Source organism: Megalobrama amblycephala, linkage group LG2 (genome assembly GCF_018812025.1).
Source record: "Megalobrama amblycephala isolate DHTTF-2021 linkage group LG2, ASM1881202v1, whole genome shotgun sequence".
NCBI classification, from domain to species: domain Eukaryota; kingdom Metazoa; phylum Chordata; class Actinopteri; order Cypriniformes; family Xenocyprididae; genus Megalobrama; species Megalobrama amblycephala.
The window spans coordinates 36,293,192-36,307,490 of NC_063045.1; the positions used below are offsets into that span (position 1 = coordinate 36,293,192).

At 45.8% G+C, this 14,299-nt stretch overlaps 1 protein-coding gene across 1 annotated transcript; it reads right to left on the reverse strand.

The window, feature by feature from the left end:
• Positions 1-8,984: 8,984 nt before the first annotated feature.
• LOC125257134 (fish-egg lectin-like) lies at positions 8,985-13,645 on the reverse strand. Its single transcript, XM_048173591.1, has 6 exons — positions 13,533-13,645; positions 13,391-13,452; positions 12,995-13,222; positions 9,720-9,931; positions 9,400-9,527; positions 8,985-9,286 (listed from the first exon to the last, which is right to left on the reverse strand). Exons 1-6 carry the CDS (start codon positions 13,541-13,543, stop codon positions 9,142-9,144), a joined length of 786 nt encoding a protein of 261 aa, XP_048029548.1. The 5' UTR covers positions 13,544-13,645; the 3' UTR covers positions 8,985-9,141.
• Positions 13,646-14,299: the final 654 nt, after the last annotated feature.

A 14,299-nucleotide genomic window follows, 5' to 3' on the forward strand; every position in this document is an offset into this window, starting at 1 on the left:
GTGAACTTCATTAAAGCTCGTCCGCTAAATTCACGAATATTCACACTGTTATGTAATGAGATGGGCAGCAAACACAAATCACTGCTGCTGCACACAGAGGTGCTTTGGCTGTCCCGCGGCAAAGTGCTGACAAGGCTCTTTGAACTCCGGCATGAATTGCAGCTCAGTTTTTTGAGGAGAATCCGTTTCATTTGGCCTCCAGTATGCATGACGAAGATTTTCTGAAAAGGCTTGCCTATCTAGCGGACATCTTCTCAGCTCTGAATGAACTCAATCTAAGTCTGCATGTAGTCAGTGTAAATGTGTTCAATACACAAGAGAGGATTGAGGCCATGATAAAGAGGCTACGGTTCTGGGCGAGTTGTGTGAGTGGGAACACACACCTGTGTTTCCCTACGCTTCAATCGTGGACCTGGGTGAGCATGTAAAAAGTCTAATAATTGAACACCTCAACCAACTCGCCGAGCATCTACGGAAACACTTCCCACCTATGGACACATCTCGCGCTTGGATTCGCAATCCATTTGAAGTTTCCCTGCCTGTCCCACAGCTGTCATTTCACGAGCAGGAGCAGCTGATCGAGCTGTCATCTGATGGAGCACTGCAGTTCAAACGAAAGCCACTTGTGGATTTTTGGACCAAGTCACTGATATCATACACAGTCTTGGCAAAGCAAGCCTTGAGAGTTTTGATGCCCTTTGCCACAACTTATCTCTGCGAGGCTGGTTTCTCTGCTATGGCAGCAGTTAAAACTAAATATCGGCAAAGACTGGATGATGTTGAGAACGAATTGAGGCTTAAACTGTCTTTTGCCAAACATTGAGCCAAACTTCGGAGAGCTTTGTGCCAAGATGCAAGCCCACCCGTCACATTAATATGGGTAAGTATTTGATATTATTGATACACATATAGGCCTACAGAGAATATTAACACATCCTCTTCCCCGTCTCCCACCCCCTCCCTCTCTCTCTTTCTCTCGCTCTCTCTCTCGCTGCAGGCTGAGCGACTTTTGCGCTGCACTTGAAAAGTTCCAGATGGATCCTCTTTTAATGTATTTTATGTTTGAGCCTATGCTCTTTGTTACTTAATTATGTTGTGGATCGTGTGTAGGCTAATTTTATTGCCGCACTTGAAAAGTTTCAGATTGATCCTCATTTTTATTTATTTTATCTATTTCGGAGCTTATTCTGTTTAATGTTGTGGATCGTTTGTAACTTCATTGCAATTTAATTCAATGTACTGTCGTTCTAATTTCCATAACCGTTGTGTTATGATGATAATGATGCTAGCTCCACGGTCATTTAATAGGCCTTGCCTATTGTAGGGCTGGGCGATATATCGCAATATCGAGTTCATTATCGCAGATGAATCGCCTTCGATAATGAACGTGATATTGCGTAGCTTGTCAGTGATCTACGGTTCTGTCTATTAAATGCCTCTCCATTTGAAAGCAGGTGATGGTGATTTAGCGGCAATCAGGGAACCGGCTTTACTGACGAAATGCGCGTGACAATTGCATGTGATATATCGCCCAGCCCTAGCCTATTGCTGCAATGTGTCTTTTACGCGGCTGAAAATAACCGTGCTTTCTGTTACTGAGCCTATGTCTGTCACTCATCCTCTTAATGTTTTTTGTCATGCGTGTTCTGGTTATTTGCGCATTATTTAAACATGAGTCCCTATATGGCGATAAAACAAAGCTTTGTAGCATTTTTTTTTTTTTTTTTTTGAAGTGGGGATTGGGGGTGCGCCGACCGTTGGGACATAGAAGGGGGTGCGCAGGAAAAAAAGTTTGGGAACCGCTGTTCTAGAGCAAAACAACAATACTAAACAATACAAGACGCAAATGTTAGTATTAACTGTACGCAAACTGACGGTAAACAGAAAATTCCGCGTCATTCAGTCATCCAATGGCGAACAGTAAATGGCCTGAATACACGATAAAGTTGTAAAGTTGTTAATCCTCACAAAATATTTACATAGAATGTATAAATATAACGGTACTTACAGTTTTCTACACGCACAAATCCACCAAAGTTAGATTTAACAGTATTAACAACACTTAAAGAGCTGGTTTCTTTCTGCCTGCCACTCCACTACAAACTAAAAAAAACTTCCTTTTGAGAACGCGAGTAATTCAGGCAGTTATACAATAATACAGTCTGTTAGCGCCCTCTGCTGGACTGGCTTGCACTTTCCTTTACAACAATTATTGATATTCAACATCTTAAGGAGTAAATTAGTACAATTCAGTAGCTGCCTCCTCTTAATTTCTCTCGTGCCAATTGGACATCAGATGTGGTAATCGATTCTCTGAGAAGGTTGACACCGTAGTAGTAATTGGTGCAACACAGTTCCCTTTCGATACTTCACTCGTACTGCGTATGGGAAAGGTCTCCTTTTTCCCCGTTACTGAAGCCTTTTTCAATAACGCAGTGTAACTGCATCGTCATTGGTTCACTCATAGACAAGTTGTTGAACCAATGACGGCGCGGCATAGCTGCGCGACCTATGGCGACAGAGCGCGCGAATATTCCCGCCGAAATGGGCGGGGTTTAGGGCTATATAAGCGGGCGATTCACCATAGGATTTCAGTTCTCTCTCCTTCAGCGACGACTTCACATCGCTCCTCGCTGATCTCCGGCTTAAGCCTTCGCCGCCTGGAAGAAGCTCGCCTGGAAAGAATCTCTCGCCGCCGTCGAAGAGGCTCCCGCAGCGGACTGCTGAGCTCGCCGAGGAAGAAGCGCCGGCGCCCTCGTCGACTGCCGCCTCGAGCGCCGTCTCGAGCCGCCCGCTTCCCGCTTCCGGCCGCCTGCCAGCCCGTCTCCTGCCGCCATCCGGCGCGCCTAAAAGAGCGATTTTCCCGCGGTTTATTGCCGCTCTAAAAGAGTTTTCCAACAGCGGTTTTCACTGCTCTAGCGGCCCTTGCCGCTCTAAAAGAGCCCCTCAAACGCCGTTTTCACGTCGACGACGTTGTTACAAATGCCGCGCCACTTGTGTGGCACATGCAGAGCCCCTCTGCATGACGACGACGGTCACGGTGAGTGCGTCGGCTGCCTGGGCAGACCCCATGCAGAGGCCGCGCTCACCGGGACCTTGTGTTCTCACTGTGAGAACATGAGTCTCGCCTCTCTGCGCTCGCGGATCGCCTTCTTCAGTGAAGGCGATCTCGCCGCTCGCGCCCTCCCGTCTTCTTCCTCCCGTGAGCCGGCTAGGAAGAGACGGCGGGGCAGAGCGGCCCAGCGCACGGAGTTGGATGACGTCACGCCGGCTTCCCCGCGTGCCTCACCCTCTCCCCCGAGAGACCGTTTTTCCCAGAGGTTCACAACGAGCTGACGAAGTCGTGGCGCGCCCCGTATTCTGCCCGCCAATGTACTACGCATTATTCAGCTCTCACCTCTGTGGATGGCTCTGAAGAGAAGGGTTACGAGCATCTACCGCCCCTGGACGAAGCGGTGGCGGCTCACCTCTGTCCCCCCACGGCTGTGGGTTGGAAAACTAAGAGGGCCATTCCATCCAAGCCCTGCAGGACCACTTCTGCCCTGGCTGGCAGAGCATATACGTCCGCGGGCCAGGCTGCCTCAGCGCTGCACGCCATGGCTATTCTCCAGGTTTTTCAAGCGAAGCTCCTCCGTTCTCTGGATGAGTCTGGCGTTAATGCACCTGCCTTCCGTGACCTCCGCAGCGCCACTGACTTAGCCCTGCGTGCCACAAAGGCCACAGCTCAGGCTATTGGACGATCCATGGCCAGCCTGGTCGTGCTTGAGCGCCATTTGTGGCTCAACCTGACGGAGATTAAGGAGATGGACTAGACGGCCTTTTTGTATGCCCCGGTCTCTCCTTCTGGTCTCTTCGGGCCAGCAGTAGAGGGCTTTACGGAGCGTTTTACTGCAGCACAAAAGTCGTCTCAGGCTATGCGACACTTCCTGCCTAAACGCCCTAGCTCCACGTCTGCTTCCAGCCGCCCCAAGTCTGCGCCGGCTCAGCAGAACAAACCTGCCCCCTCTATCTCTCAGGCAGCACCACCCAAGGAACAGCGCCATCGTAAGCGCTCCTCCTTCCCGAGGCAACGTCAGGGACCCCGGCCTAAGATTACGCTGGACCAGACGCCTCCTAAGCCCTCCTGATATTTCAGGAAGGAAGAGGATGGGGCAAAGTCTCGCCACGGCCGGACCACCCCAAAAGCTCTTTCGTTCCACCCCCCCTCCGCCTCGTTCAGCTCCGGGCGTGGGAGATATGTTCAGTGTTGTGCTAACTGGGCCCAGTGCTGCGTCCATGCAAAACGCTATTCTTATGGCGAACACTATGAATATTCTACCTTCTCTAAGAAAGAGCGAAGTTCCTCTTCCACTCTCTCCGGTGCACGGGCCCCCGATTGGCGGCCCGTCACCCGATACCATTCAGCCCCTTGTCACGCGGGCCGAGGCCTGGCGGGCCATCCCCGGAGTGTCAAGCTGGGTTCTGGGAACCATAAGTCGAGGCTACTCGCTTCAGTTCGCCCGAAGGCCCCCGCGCTTCAGCGGAGTGCTTCAGACTTCAGTCAACACGGACGACGTTCATGTCCTCCGAGCCGAAGTCACGTCTCTTCTGAGGAAAGAAGCTATAGAAATAGTCTCCCCCTCAGAGAGCAATTCGGGGTTCTACCCCCGTTATTTTCTAGTTCCCAAAAAAGATGGCGGTCTCAGACCCATCTTAGATCTCAGGCTCTTGAACATCTCCCTCATGAGACGGAAGTTCAAGATGCTAACGCTGAAGCAGATCCTCGCGCAGGTTTGCCCCGGGGACTGGTTCTGCTCGCTGGACCTGAAAGATGCATACTTTCACATCCAGATAGCCCCCCATCACAGGCGATTCTTGAGATTCGCGTTCGAGGGTGTGGCTTACCAATATACGGTCCTTCCATTCGGACTGTCCCTAGCTCCTCGCACTTTTACCAAGTGCATGAACGCGGCGCTTTCCCCACTGAGACAGATGGGAATCCGGGTTCTCAATTACCTCGACGACTGGCTCATCCTAGCCCAGTCACGAGCCGAGCTGGAGCATCACAGATCCGTGTTACTCAGCCACTTGGAGTGCCTGGGTCTCAGGGTCAACTTTGCCAAGAGCTCACTGCTCCCCAGCCAGCGTATAACGTTCCTGGGTGCAGTTTTCGACTCAGTCCGTATGACGGCTGTAGTATCTCCAGAGCGCGCTCTGGCCATTCAGCAGCTCGCGGCATCGGTCAGGAACAGAGCCTATTTCCCTCTGAAGTTTTTCCAGAGGATGCTAGGGCTGATGGCTTCCGCCTCCCCGGTTCTGCAGCTCGGCCTTCTTCGGATGCGGCCTCTGCAGTACTGGTTGAAGTTCTGGGTCCCTCCTCACGCCTGGCGGCACGGCCGCCTGCGTCTCAGGGTCAATCAGGCCTGTTTGGCAGCTCTGAAACCCTGGATGAACCCTGTATGGTTCAGCCAAGGGGTACCCCTACAGGCAGTGTCCAGAAGGACGGTGCTCTCAACGGATGCGTCCAACACAGGTTGGGGCGCTCTTTGCGAAGGCAGACCGGCCTTCGGCTCGTGGTCTCAAGATGAATGCCATCTGCACATCAACTGCCTCGAGATGTTGGCAGTGATTCGAGCCTTTCATGCGTTCCAGGCACACCTGACAGGGTGCCACGTCTTAGTCCAGTCGGACAGCATGACAGTGGTGTCATACATAAATCACCAGGGCGGTCTTTCGGTATGATCCAGCGGCCTCTATCGAGCTCCGCTTCATGCCACTCTGGGAGTTAACTCCCTTTTTGTAGTGTAACGAGGGTTCGACGGCTCCGGCCTTCTCACTTGTCCTCTGGTTCCCTCACGGTGCCCAAGACAAGTCCAGTCGTTCCCTGCCGTGGCACGGCGCGGTTGAATTCGTTCGAAAGGGAACGTACTCGGTTACTAACGTAACCTCGGTTCCCTGAGATACGGAACGAGTACTGCGTTACATGCCGTGCCATGAGGCTGCGGCTTCAGTGTCGTCGCTTCAGTCGAATGACCTGAAATCCTATGGCGAATCGCCCGCTTATATAGCCCTAAACCCCGCCCATTTCGGCGGGAATATTCGCGTGCTCTGTCGCCATAGGTCGCGCAGCTATGCCGCACCGTCATTGGTTCAACAACTTGTCTATGAGTGAACCAATGACGATGCAGTTACACTGCGTTATTGAAAAAGGCTTCAGTAACGGGGAAAAAGGAGACCTTTCCCATACGCAGTACTCGTTCCGTATCTCAGGGAACCGAGGTTACGTTAGTAACCGAGTATGTTCCTTTCAAACAGATTATGTATTATGAGTTATATGTGTGTGTGCTATTATGTAGAATTCACTGTTGTCAACACTGCTTACATTACATGAATGAAAATAATGTAAATAAATAAATCTACATAAAAAAACATAAGTTTAATCTATTTTATTTGTCCATTAGTACTGTTGGTAAATGAAGGAACATTTGTATTGGATAAGAAGTGAGTTAACACATTATCAACATGTAAATGTAGATCTGAGCACATAAATCTCAGAGGAAACGTGAGCCTTGTCTGGATGTTACAGGGACAGATGATCTGCATATGTTTATCTGGTGGAGAGAGACTGATGAAGGAATGATGCTATCAAAGGCTTTGAGTGAGTATACTACAGAAATGAATACAAAGACTATTTAAATCTTAAATTGTAGTTTATTTTAATTATTGTAATTTAAAGTTAAAGTTATATAGGGTTATTACAGCACTTTTTTGATTCTTGATGTCTGTGCTTTAGCTGTAGAGCTTTTGTCGTGGAGCAGGACCTGCAAGACAAGGTGACGGCGGCATTTGTGAAAAAAAAAAAAAGGAAAACCTGAAACAAAAATAAGAAGTAAGATCATTTTGTTACTTCTAATACAGAAATCAAAAGGCACTGTGCTGTTAAAATGACTGCTTTTGTATTATGTTTGTACATTATTGTAGGATGTGAAATCGTACAATCAGACTGGTGAGCACTGAGGATGGAGAGCCACAGCAGATCCTGGAAATGGCTGAACCATGAGACCCTCCATCACTCCTCCTTCCAAGTGACTTGATCAAGGACACACTGGAGGTGATGCTGCAGAGATCAAATCAGCAACCTGTCAAGCCATACGTCACAGTCACATGGCGTCGGCGCTGTCTCAAGTCGGACAAAAGCCCGCTCTCCCTGATACGGCCACGGAGGCCGTCACCGAGCTGCCCGCTCTCCCTGATACGGCCACGGAGGCCGTCACCGAGCTGCCCGCTCTCCCTGATACGGCCACGGAGGCCATCACCGAGCTGCCCGCTCTCCCTGATACGGCCACGGAGGCCGTCACCGAGCTGCCCGCTCTCCCTGATACGGCCACGGAGCACCCTTGGTCAGCCCTGCCGCCGCCGCCCAAGCCTTCTGCCCTGCCGCCGCCCAAGCCTTCTGCCCTGCCGCCGCCGCCCAAGCCTTCTGCCCTGCCGCCGTCCAAGCCTTCTGCCCTGCCGCCACCGCCCAGGTCTTCTGTCCTGCCGCCGTCGTCCAAGCCTTCTGCTCTGCCACCACCGCCCAAGCCTTCTGCCCTGCTACCTCTGCCCAGGCCGCCTGAACCATTGAAATCTGCCTGGTCAGTTTCTCCAGCACCACCCTGGCAATCAGCCAGGACTCCAGACCTGCCAGTGCCCGCCTGGTCAAATCCTCCAGCGCCGCCCTGGCAATCAGCCGGGACCCCAAAACTGCCAGTGCCCGCCTGGTCAATTCCTCCAGCACCACCCTGGCAATCAGCCAGGACTCCAGACCTGCCAATGCCCGCCTGGTCAAATCCTCCAGCGCCGCCCTGGCAATCAGCCGGGACCCCAAACCTGCCAGTGCCCGCCTGGTCAATTCCTCCAGCACCACCCTGGCAATCAGCCAGGACTCCAGACCTGCCAGTGCCCGCCTGGTCAAATCCTCCAGCGCCGCCCTGGCAATCAGCCGGGACCCCAAACCTGCCAGTGCCCGCCTGGTCAATTCCTCCAGCGCCACCCTGGCAAACAGCCAGGACTCCAGACCTGCCGGTACCAGCCTGGTCAGTTCCTCCAGCACCGCCCTGGCTTTCAGTGGGGCACCCTGGATCTGGCCCGCCGTCCTTCCCCCTGATCCTCCTCCTGTCCACCTCCCTCCTGAGTTTTTTGTGTTTTGTCTGGTGGAGCGTATGGTAGCCGCTCCTTTGAGGGGGGGTAATGTCATGATCACCAGTGAGAGTGCCCTTTCAGCCACTAGAGGGCACTCCATCCCGGACTCTCATTTCCACCTGTTACATGGACTACATATCCCAATACACACTTCCCGGACTAATCATCTCACGTCATTGCACTCACCTGTTTTGTATTATGTCATTAGTGTCTGTCTATTTATACTGAGTTGTTTCTGTCTTTGGTGTGGTTCGTTGTTAATGTTGCGTGTACTTCTGTTTCTCTGGTTTTCTTGTTTTTCTTGTGCCTGTTTTGTATGGACTGCTTTACTGGATTTCGACCCTTGCCTGCTTTTGGATTACGACCTTGGATTTCCCCAATAAATATCTCCTGCACTTGGATCCCAAACCTTCTTGTTTCTGTGTGTACCGTGACAGTTTATAAGCCCTCAGTTTCTGTCTGTTCTTTGTCCAGTCACTGTTGTATGTTGGACGTGTTTACATGCCTTTTTGAAGTATTAGTAAACCTTTGAGTTCTATTTGAAACCTGCTTCTCCAGCCTTGTTCCTCCTGGCGCACGCGTTATACTGTCTTGTACTTTTTTCTTTTCTTTTCTTTTTTTGTCGTTGTCTTTTTTGTTGTTTTTATTTGTTCTACATTGTGACTGCTTCTTTTTTTGTCTATATAATCTCAATAAAAAGGTGGGGCTGCAATAATTAAACATCATTATCAAAGAGGCAGCTTTAATAGTGTAAATTCCACTGTAATGCTGGGCCTCCAGTTTGAGAACTACTAAACTAAATGATACAAGAAACACAACGCTGATAAGATGCTATCATAATGCTTTATTGATTCAACAGCAAGAAAAAAGGAAAAGAAAGATTCAGATTAATAAAGCTTTCATAGTTTTCTGTTAATAATATCTGATTGAGATTTCTGTTAATGATTGAGCTCCTCTGTTGCTGCAGTGATGCATGACAGATTATAAAGTACACCTGCGGATGGAGCCATCAACACAGATGACCCACAGCAATCCCAGGTCAAAGCTCACATGCTTGTGGCCATTGGGACAGGCAACAATCGATAACCAGTTTGTGCCAGAGGGGTTGGACTGAGAGATGCCAGTTCTGCAAAATTATGATTTCTTGAATGCAGCATTTGATTTATATCAGAAAATTATTCTTGAAAAATTCATCACTTTTGTTTATACAACGTTTAATATGATGACTGTTCAGTTCACCTTTGGTATAAGGCCCCTTGAGCATTGACACCAAAGACATTGCCATCAGTTGCTACTTCAATCATGGACAGAAGTCCAGGAATATTCACAAAGGAGCCGGACCCGGAACAGGTATTACCAGACACACCCTGCACAAGACCGAAAAAAACACAAACCAGTCAGCCATATGAAGAAATTGTTTGCTGCTTCCACACCAGTTTCTTTATTTCTTTAGTTATGTCAGAAAATTAAACGCTGGCGTGATGACTACTTTATTGTTGTACTTTTAAAAACCTGGTATATTTGAACTCAAGCCCCTGTATTTAACATTGTGACATTACCTTCATGATGTATATTTGGTCAATGCTGTTCACTCCCCAACAGCTGTACGGGCCACAGCTGTAATACTTCAGCTTTCCATTAAGTTGAACCCAAGGAACAGAGCTGGATGGCAATTTGTTGTTAGCATCCATATTTAAACAATATATGTCATCATACATATTGACACCTGCAACATTCTGATCTCCTCCAGCATCCACCTGTTTGAGAAGGCCTAACAGTACAAGCAACAGGTTGGATGAAAGATTAGTCAGTTTAACTGGAAGAATAATGGTTATGCTTTATTTTACAGTCCATTCCTTACAATGTACATTTACATGTATTCGTTTTGCAGATGCTTTTATCCAAAGCGACTTGCAAGTGAGGAATACAACAAGTGAGTCATTGTGAAGAGGCAAATAGACACAAGAAGTGCTCACAACACAAGTTTCAGTTACATTGCTTAGAGTAGCATAACCCAGCAAGCAATATGTCACGGATGACACAGAGACGAGAAGGTAAGATCCAAGCTCAGCTTTTAATAGGACAATCCAAAATCGTATTCCAGAAACAGGCAAGGGTCAAACTCCACAGAACAGTCCACATTAAACAGAAAACCAGGAATACAAAGTGCACGTAACACAAATTAACAATCCACAAACAAAGGCAGAAACAACTCAGTATAAATAGACAGACACTAATGACAAAACTCAGACAGCTGGTGCAATGAAGGGATAATGAGTCCGGGAAGTGGGCTATGGGAAAAGAAGTCCAAAAGTGTGGTGAGGAACAGTCCGGGTTGGAGTGCCCTCTGGTGGCTAAATAGGGCACTCCAACTCGGACTTTTCCTTGGAGTGTTCCTTGGAGTGCCCTCTGGTGGCTAAATAGGGCACTCCAACTGGTGATCATGACACAATAGCCGTCATTTCACTGTCTCAGTTAACTATAGACCCAATATTGTCCGGCTATGAGTAACCTACTTTTAGCCATTGGCCTGGGCATTTGGTTACATGTCGTTTTTGCCAAAATAACTTGCGAGATGTATGATATTCCATCATGTAAGCGAAGTCAAGAGTGATTACAAGGTGTTTGGTTTCATGTCTTTGACATGTTCTATACATAGGCTGTGCATAGCCACGATTTAGCTCGTAGTCAGACCGGCTATTTGTAGCCCACCTATAGTCAATCCTGATTTATTATATTTTTTGGACAGGAAGTGCATGAGATGGTTGATATTCCATCATGTTTGCAATGTCATGATATCTACAAGATGTAAGTGGCCTTTCATGACATGGTCTATCTGTAGTCACGATTTAGCTCTGAATTGGATAGGCTATGTGCAGTCTGCTTTTAGTCCACCCGGCGAAATCGAGGCAATCTATAGTCTAATTTTTACGGCTTGGCTATTGCCCTGATTCATACCAGCAATGAGTGTAACCAAAATAGTGTTAAGTAATTTTCAGCCACAAAGCTGATTCATGATATACCATCAAATGCAAGTATACATTTGAAACAGCATATTTTTGCTGTCACACAATCATACACATTCTACTATATATATATATATATATATATATATATATATATATATATATATATACACACCACACACATATGTGACTGTTTAATTTTAAGTTAAAGGTCCCGTTCTTCGTGATCCCATGTTTCAAACTTTAGTTAGTGTGTAATGTTGTTGTTAGAGTATAAATAAAATCTGTAAAATTTTAAAGCTCAAAGTTCAATGCCAAGCGAGATATTTTATTTAACAAAAGTCGCCTACATCGAACGGCCAGTTTGGACTACATCCCTCTACTTCCTTCTTTAATGACGTCACTAAAACAGTTTTTTGACTAACCTCCGCCCACAGGAATACACAAAAAAGGGGGCGTGGTCTTGTTGCGCTCCCATGGAGAAGAGCAAGAGTTGCGTTTGTAGAGTGTGTTTGTCTCCATGTCGTCGAAACGCTGTTATTTTCATCCCGCAGTCCAATCACCTTTGTTTGGCCTTCCCAGGGACGCTGTACTTAGAGATCAATGGTTACAATTTATGTTTAACTCGGTTCCCGAAAATTATAATCCACATGTAAAACTATGTGCAGCACATTTTGCTGAGGACAGCTTCCTCAATCTCAATCAGTTTAATGCCAGATTCGCACAAAGATTATTCTTGAAAGATGGAGCAGAAGCTGCTGTCGAATCACAACACAGGAACCGCTGGCACAATCAGAACTCGTTACGTATTTCTGAAGGAGGGACTTCATAGAAAAAGGAAGTCATCAGCCCGTTTTTATGACAGTGGAAACAGCGGTATACAGATAAGTAAATTATGTGAAAAATACTGTGTTTTTTTACACGTGAAACATGAACACATGTTATATTGCACACTATAAACACAATCAAAGCTTAAAAAAAACACGAAAAACGGGACCTTTAAATAAAAATGTACAATTACAATTCTCAACCGCTAGATGGCAACTGTGGGTTTGTCGCATTTTGGAAAGAAAGGGAGAAAACATGACAGAATAACATGACGGATATCGCATTTGGGCAAAATTAATAAATGACATTTCAATACCGACCAGATACAATACTGATTTTGGCGGAAACTCAATTTTTTTGAAAATGGCGTTTATCGCGTTTTGGAACCAAACTCTTCATTTGATGACTATTCTTGGGTTATGGTTAGACGTCTATTAGATTTTCACTGACAGCCCAAATTTAGACTTATTTTAACCTTGACCCATATTCACCGTCTATTAGATATAAATATGCAGTCGTCTAATAGCCGTCTAATTGGTGACTAGTCTATTCTTGGGTTATGTTCGAAGTCTATTAGATTTTCACTGACAGTCCAAATTTTGCCTCGTTTTAGCCTAGACGGCCGGGCTGTGTTTTGACGTCTATTAGACATAAAATTGCTTGCTGGGAAGATAGAATAGGGAGGGATTAAAGGAAGTGAAAGCATCCAAGAAAGCATAGAGAGCATAGAGAAAGTACCCAATAAAGTACTGGTAACAAGTTAACTACATGGGTTAAGGTATAAGGTAACTACATGGGTTAAGGTTATGTTTAGGGGTAGGTTCAGGGTTAGTACCTAGTTATAACCCAGTTATTGTAATTTCTACAGTATAATAAGTACAAAGTATCTACATGCAGAACAGGACTGTAAAATAAAGTGTTACCAGAATGACAATAAGCTGATGTCATTGGTACTGTGATTTTAAAACAATGACTCCAAACTAAAATCACGTACATTAATAACAGATTAAACATATCTTATGATTTATGTAACTCTTCACCTGCAATCTGCACAAGGCTGCCACCCCGCACCTTGAAGATGTTGTTTGCTGTATCCACCCCAAACTGACCAGCAGGACCAACACTGAAGTGTTTTAGAAATGTAAAGACCTTTGTGAAGACGTTATTATTCAGGACGAAGACTTCATTTTGATCGTTCACTCCAACCACTGAGCCTGCCCCAGCGTCTATCTGCTTCAGGGTGCCACAAATCATTTCACAGTTTAAAGCTGTGAAAACATGGTGCAAAGTAATACGTACAAACAGACACTTTTAAAAATGAATTAAATACTTTTATATTAAAATATATAAAATATATATATATATATATATATTATTTTAAAATGGATTTTAATATATGTATATTTTTATGTTACCAAATCACATTAGTAGCTTACCCAGAGTGTGAATGAACTGGCAGCTGAAGAGTAGCAGGATGCTATGATACAGCTTCATTGTTCTGTTCATAACCAGAAATCATTCATTTAAGTGAGTAAAACATAATCAATATTAAAATAACAGTAATTAAATGAAGATAACCTTCTCTTCATAGATCAGAATTCAGCAGTCAGTGTCCTCTTCTGAGATACAGGTACTAGAAACTTGCATCCAATGTTTGCAAATGCTGTTGATAGATCATTTATATAGCCAAAATTTGTTTCCTGATAAGGGAGGAGAGGGATGGGGTGATTCTACTTGGAAAAATCATGTCATGGTCATGAAGACCGTCTATGAACTCACTGTGCACATGCAACCCTCTACACCCAGGTGAAAAAAGTACACTGCTATAATGAACTAAAAATGCTCTATTTTTGCACACTAATTTTGTACTTAATATACTAAAAATTCTTCTTTAGTACTTCTTAAGATAATCTTAAGAACATCTAAGTGTACTCAGCTGTGCAATTTTGAGACACCATGAGGTTCCAGTCCAGTTTTATTGTTAAAATTATTTTATTATTTATTAGGTTTAAATGAAAATATTCTCACAGTGAGACTTGGTGACCATAGGTAAAACCACATGGCTACTCACTGCCACTGTCAAATGATATTATATTATGATATGTTATATAGGCAGTGTTGGGCATGTTACTTTAAAAAAGTAGTTAGTTACTAGTTACTTCTTACAAATAGTAACTGAGTTACATCATTATAAAAGTAACTAATTACCAGGAAAAGTAACTACTGCGTTACTTAAAAAAAAAAAATCAAATATGTCAATTTACTTGGATGCCCGCAATATTAAACATAAGACTAAAAATAAATTATTATTTGTTTAAGTAGACCTATTGTCACAGACACGTCAG

Coding starts and splice junctions, on each gene's coding strand:
- LOC125257134 (XM_048173591.1), bottom strand. Junction 9,932..12,994: donor CAGCCTTGTGCAGATTGCAG/GTGAAGAGTTAC, acceptor TTGTACTGTTAG/GCCTTCTCAAACAGGTGGAT. Junction 9,528..9,719: donor ACCAAATATACATCATGAAG/GTAATGTCACAA, acceptor GGTCTTGTGCAG/GGTGTGTCTGGTAATACCTG.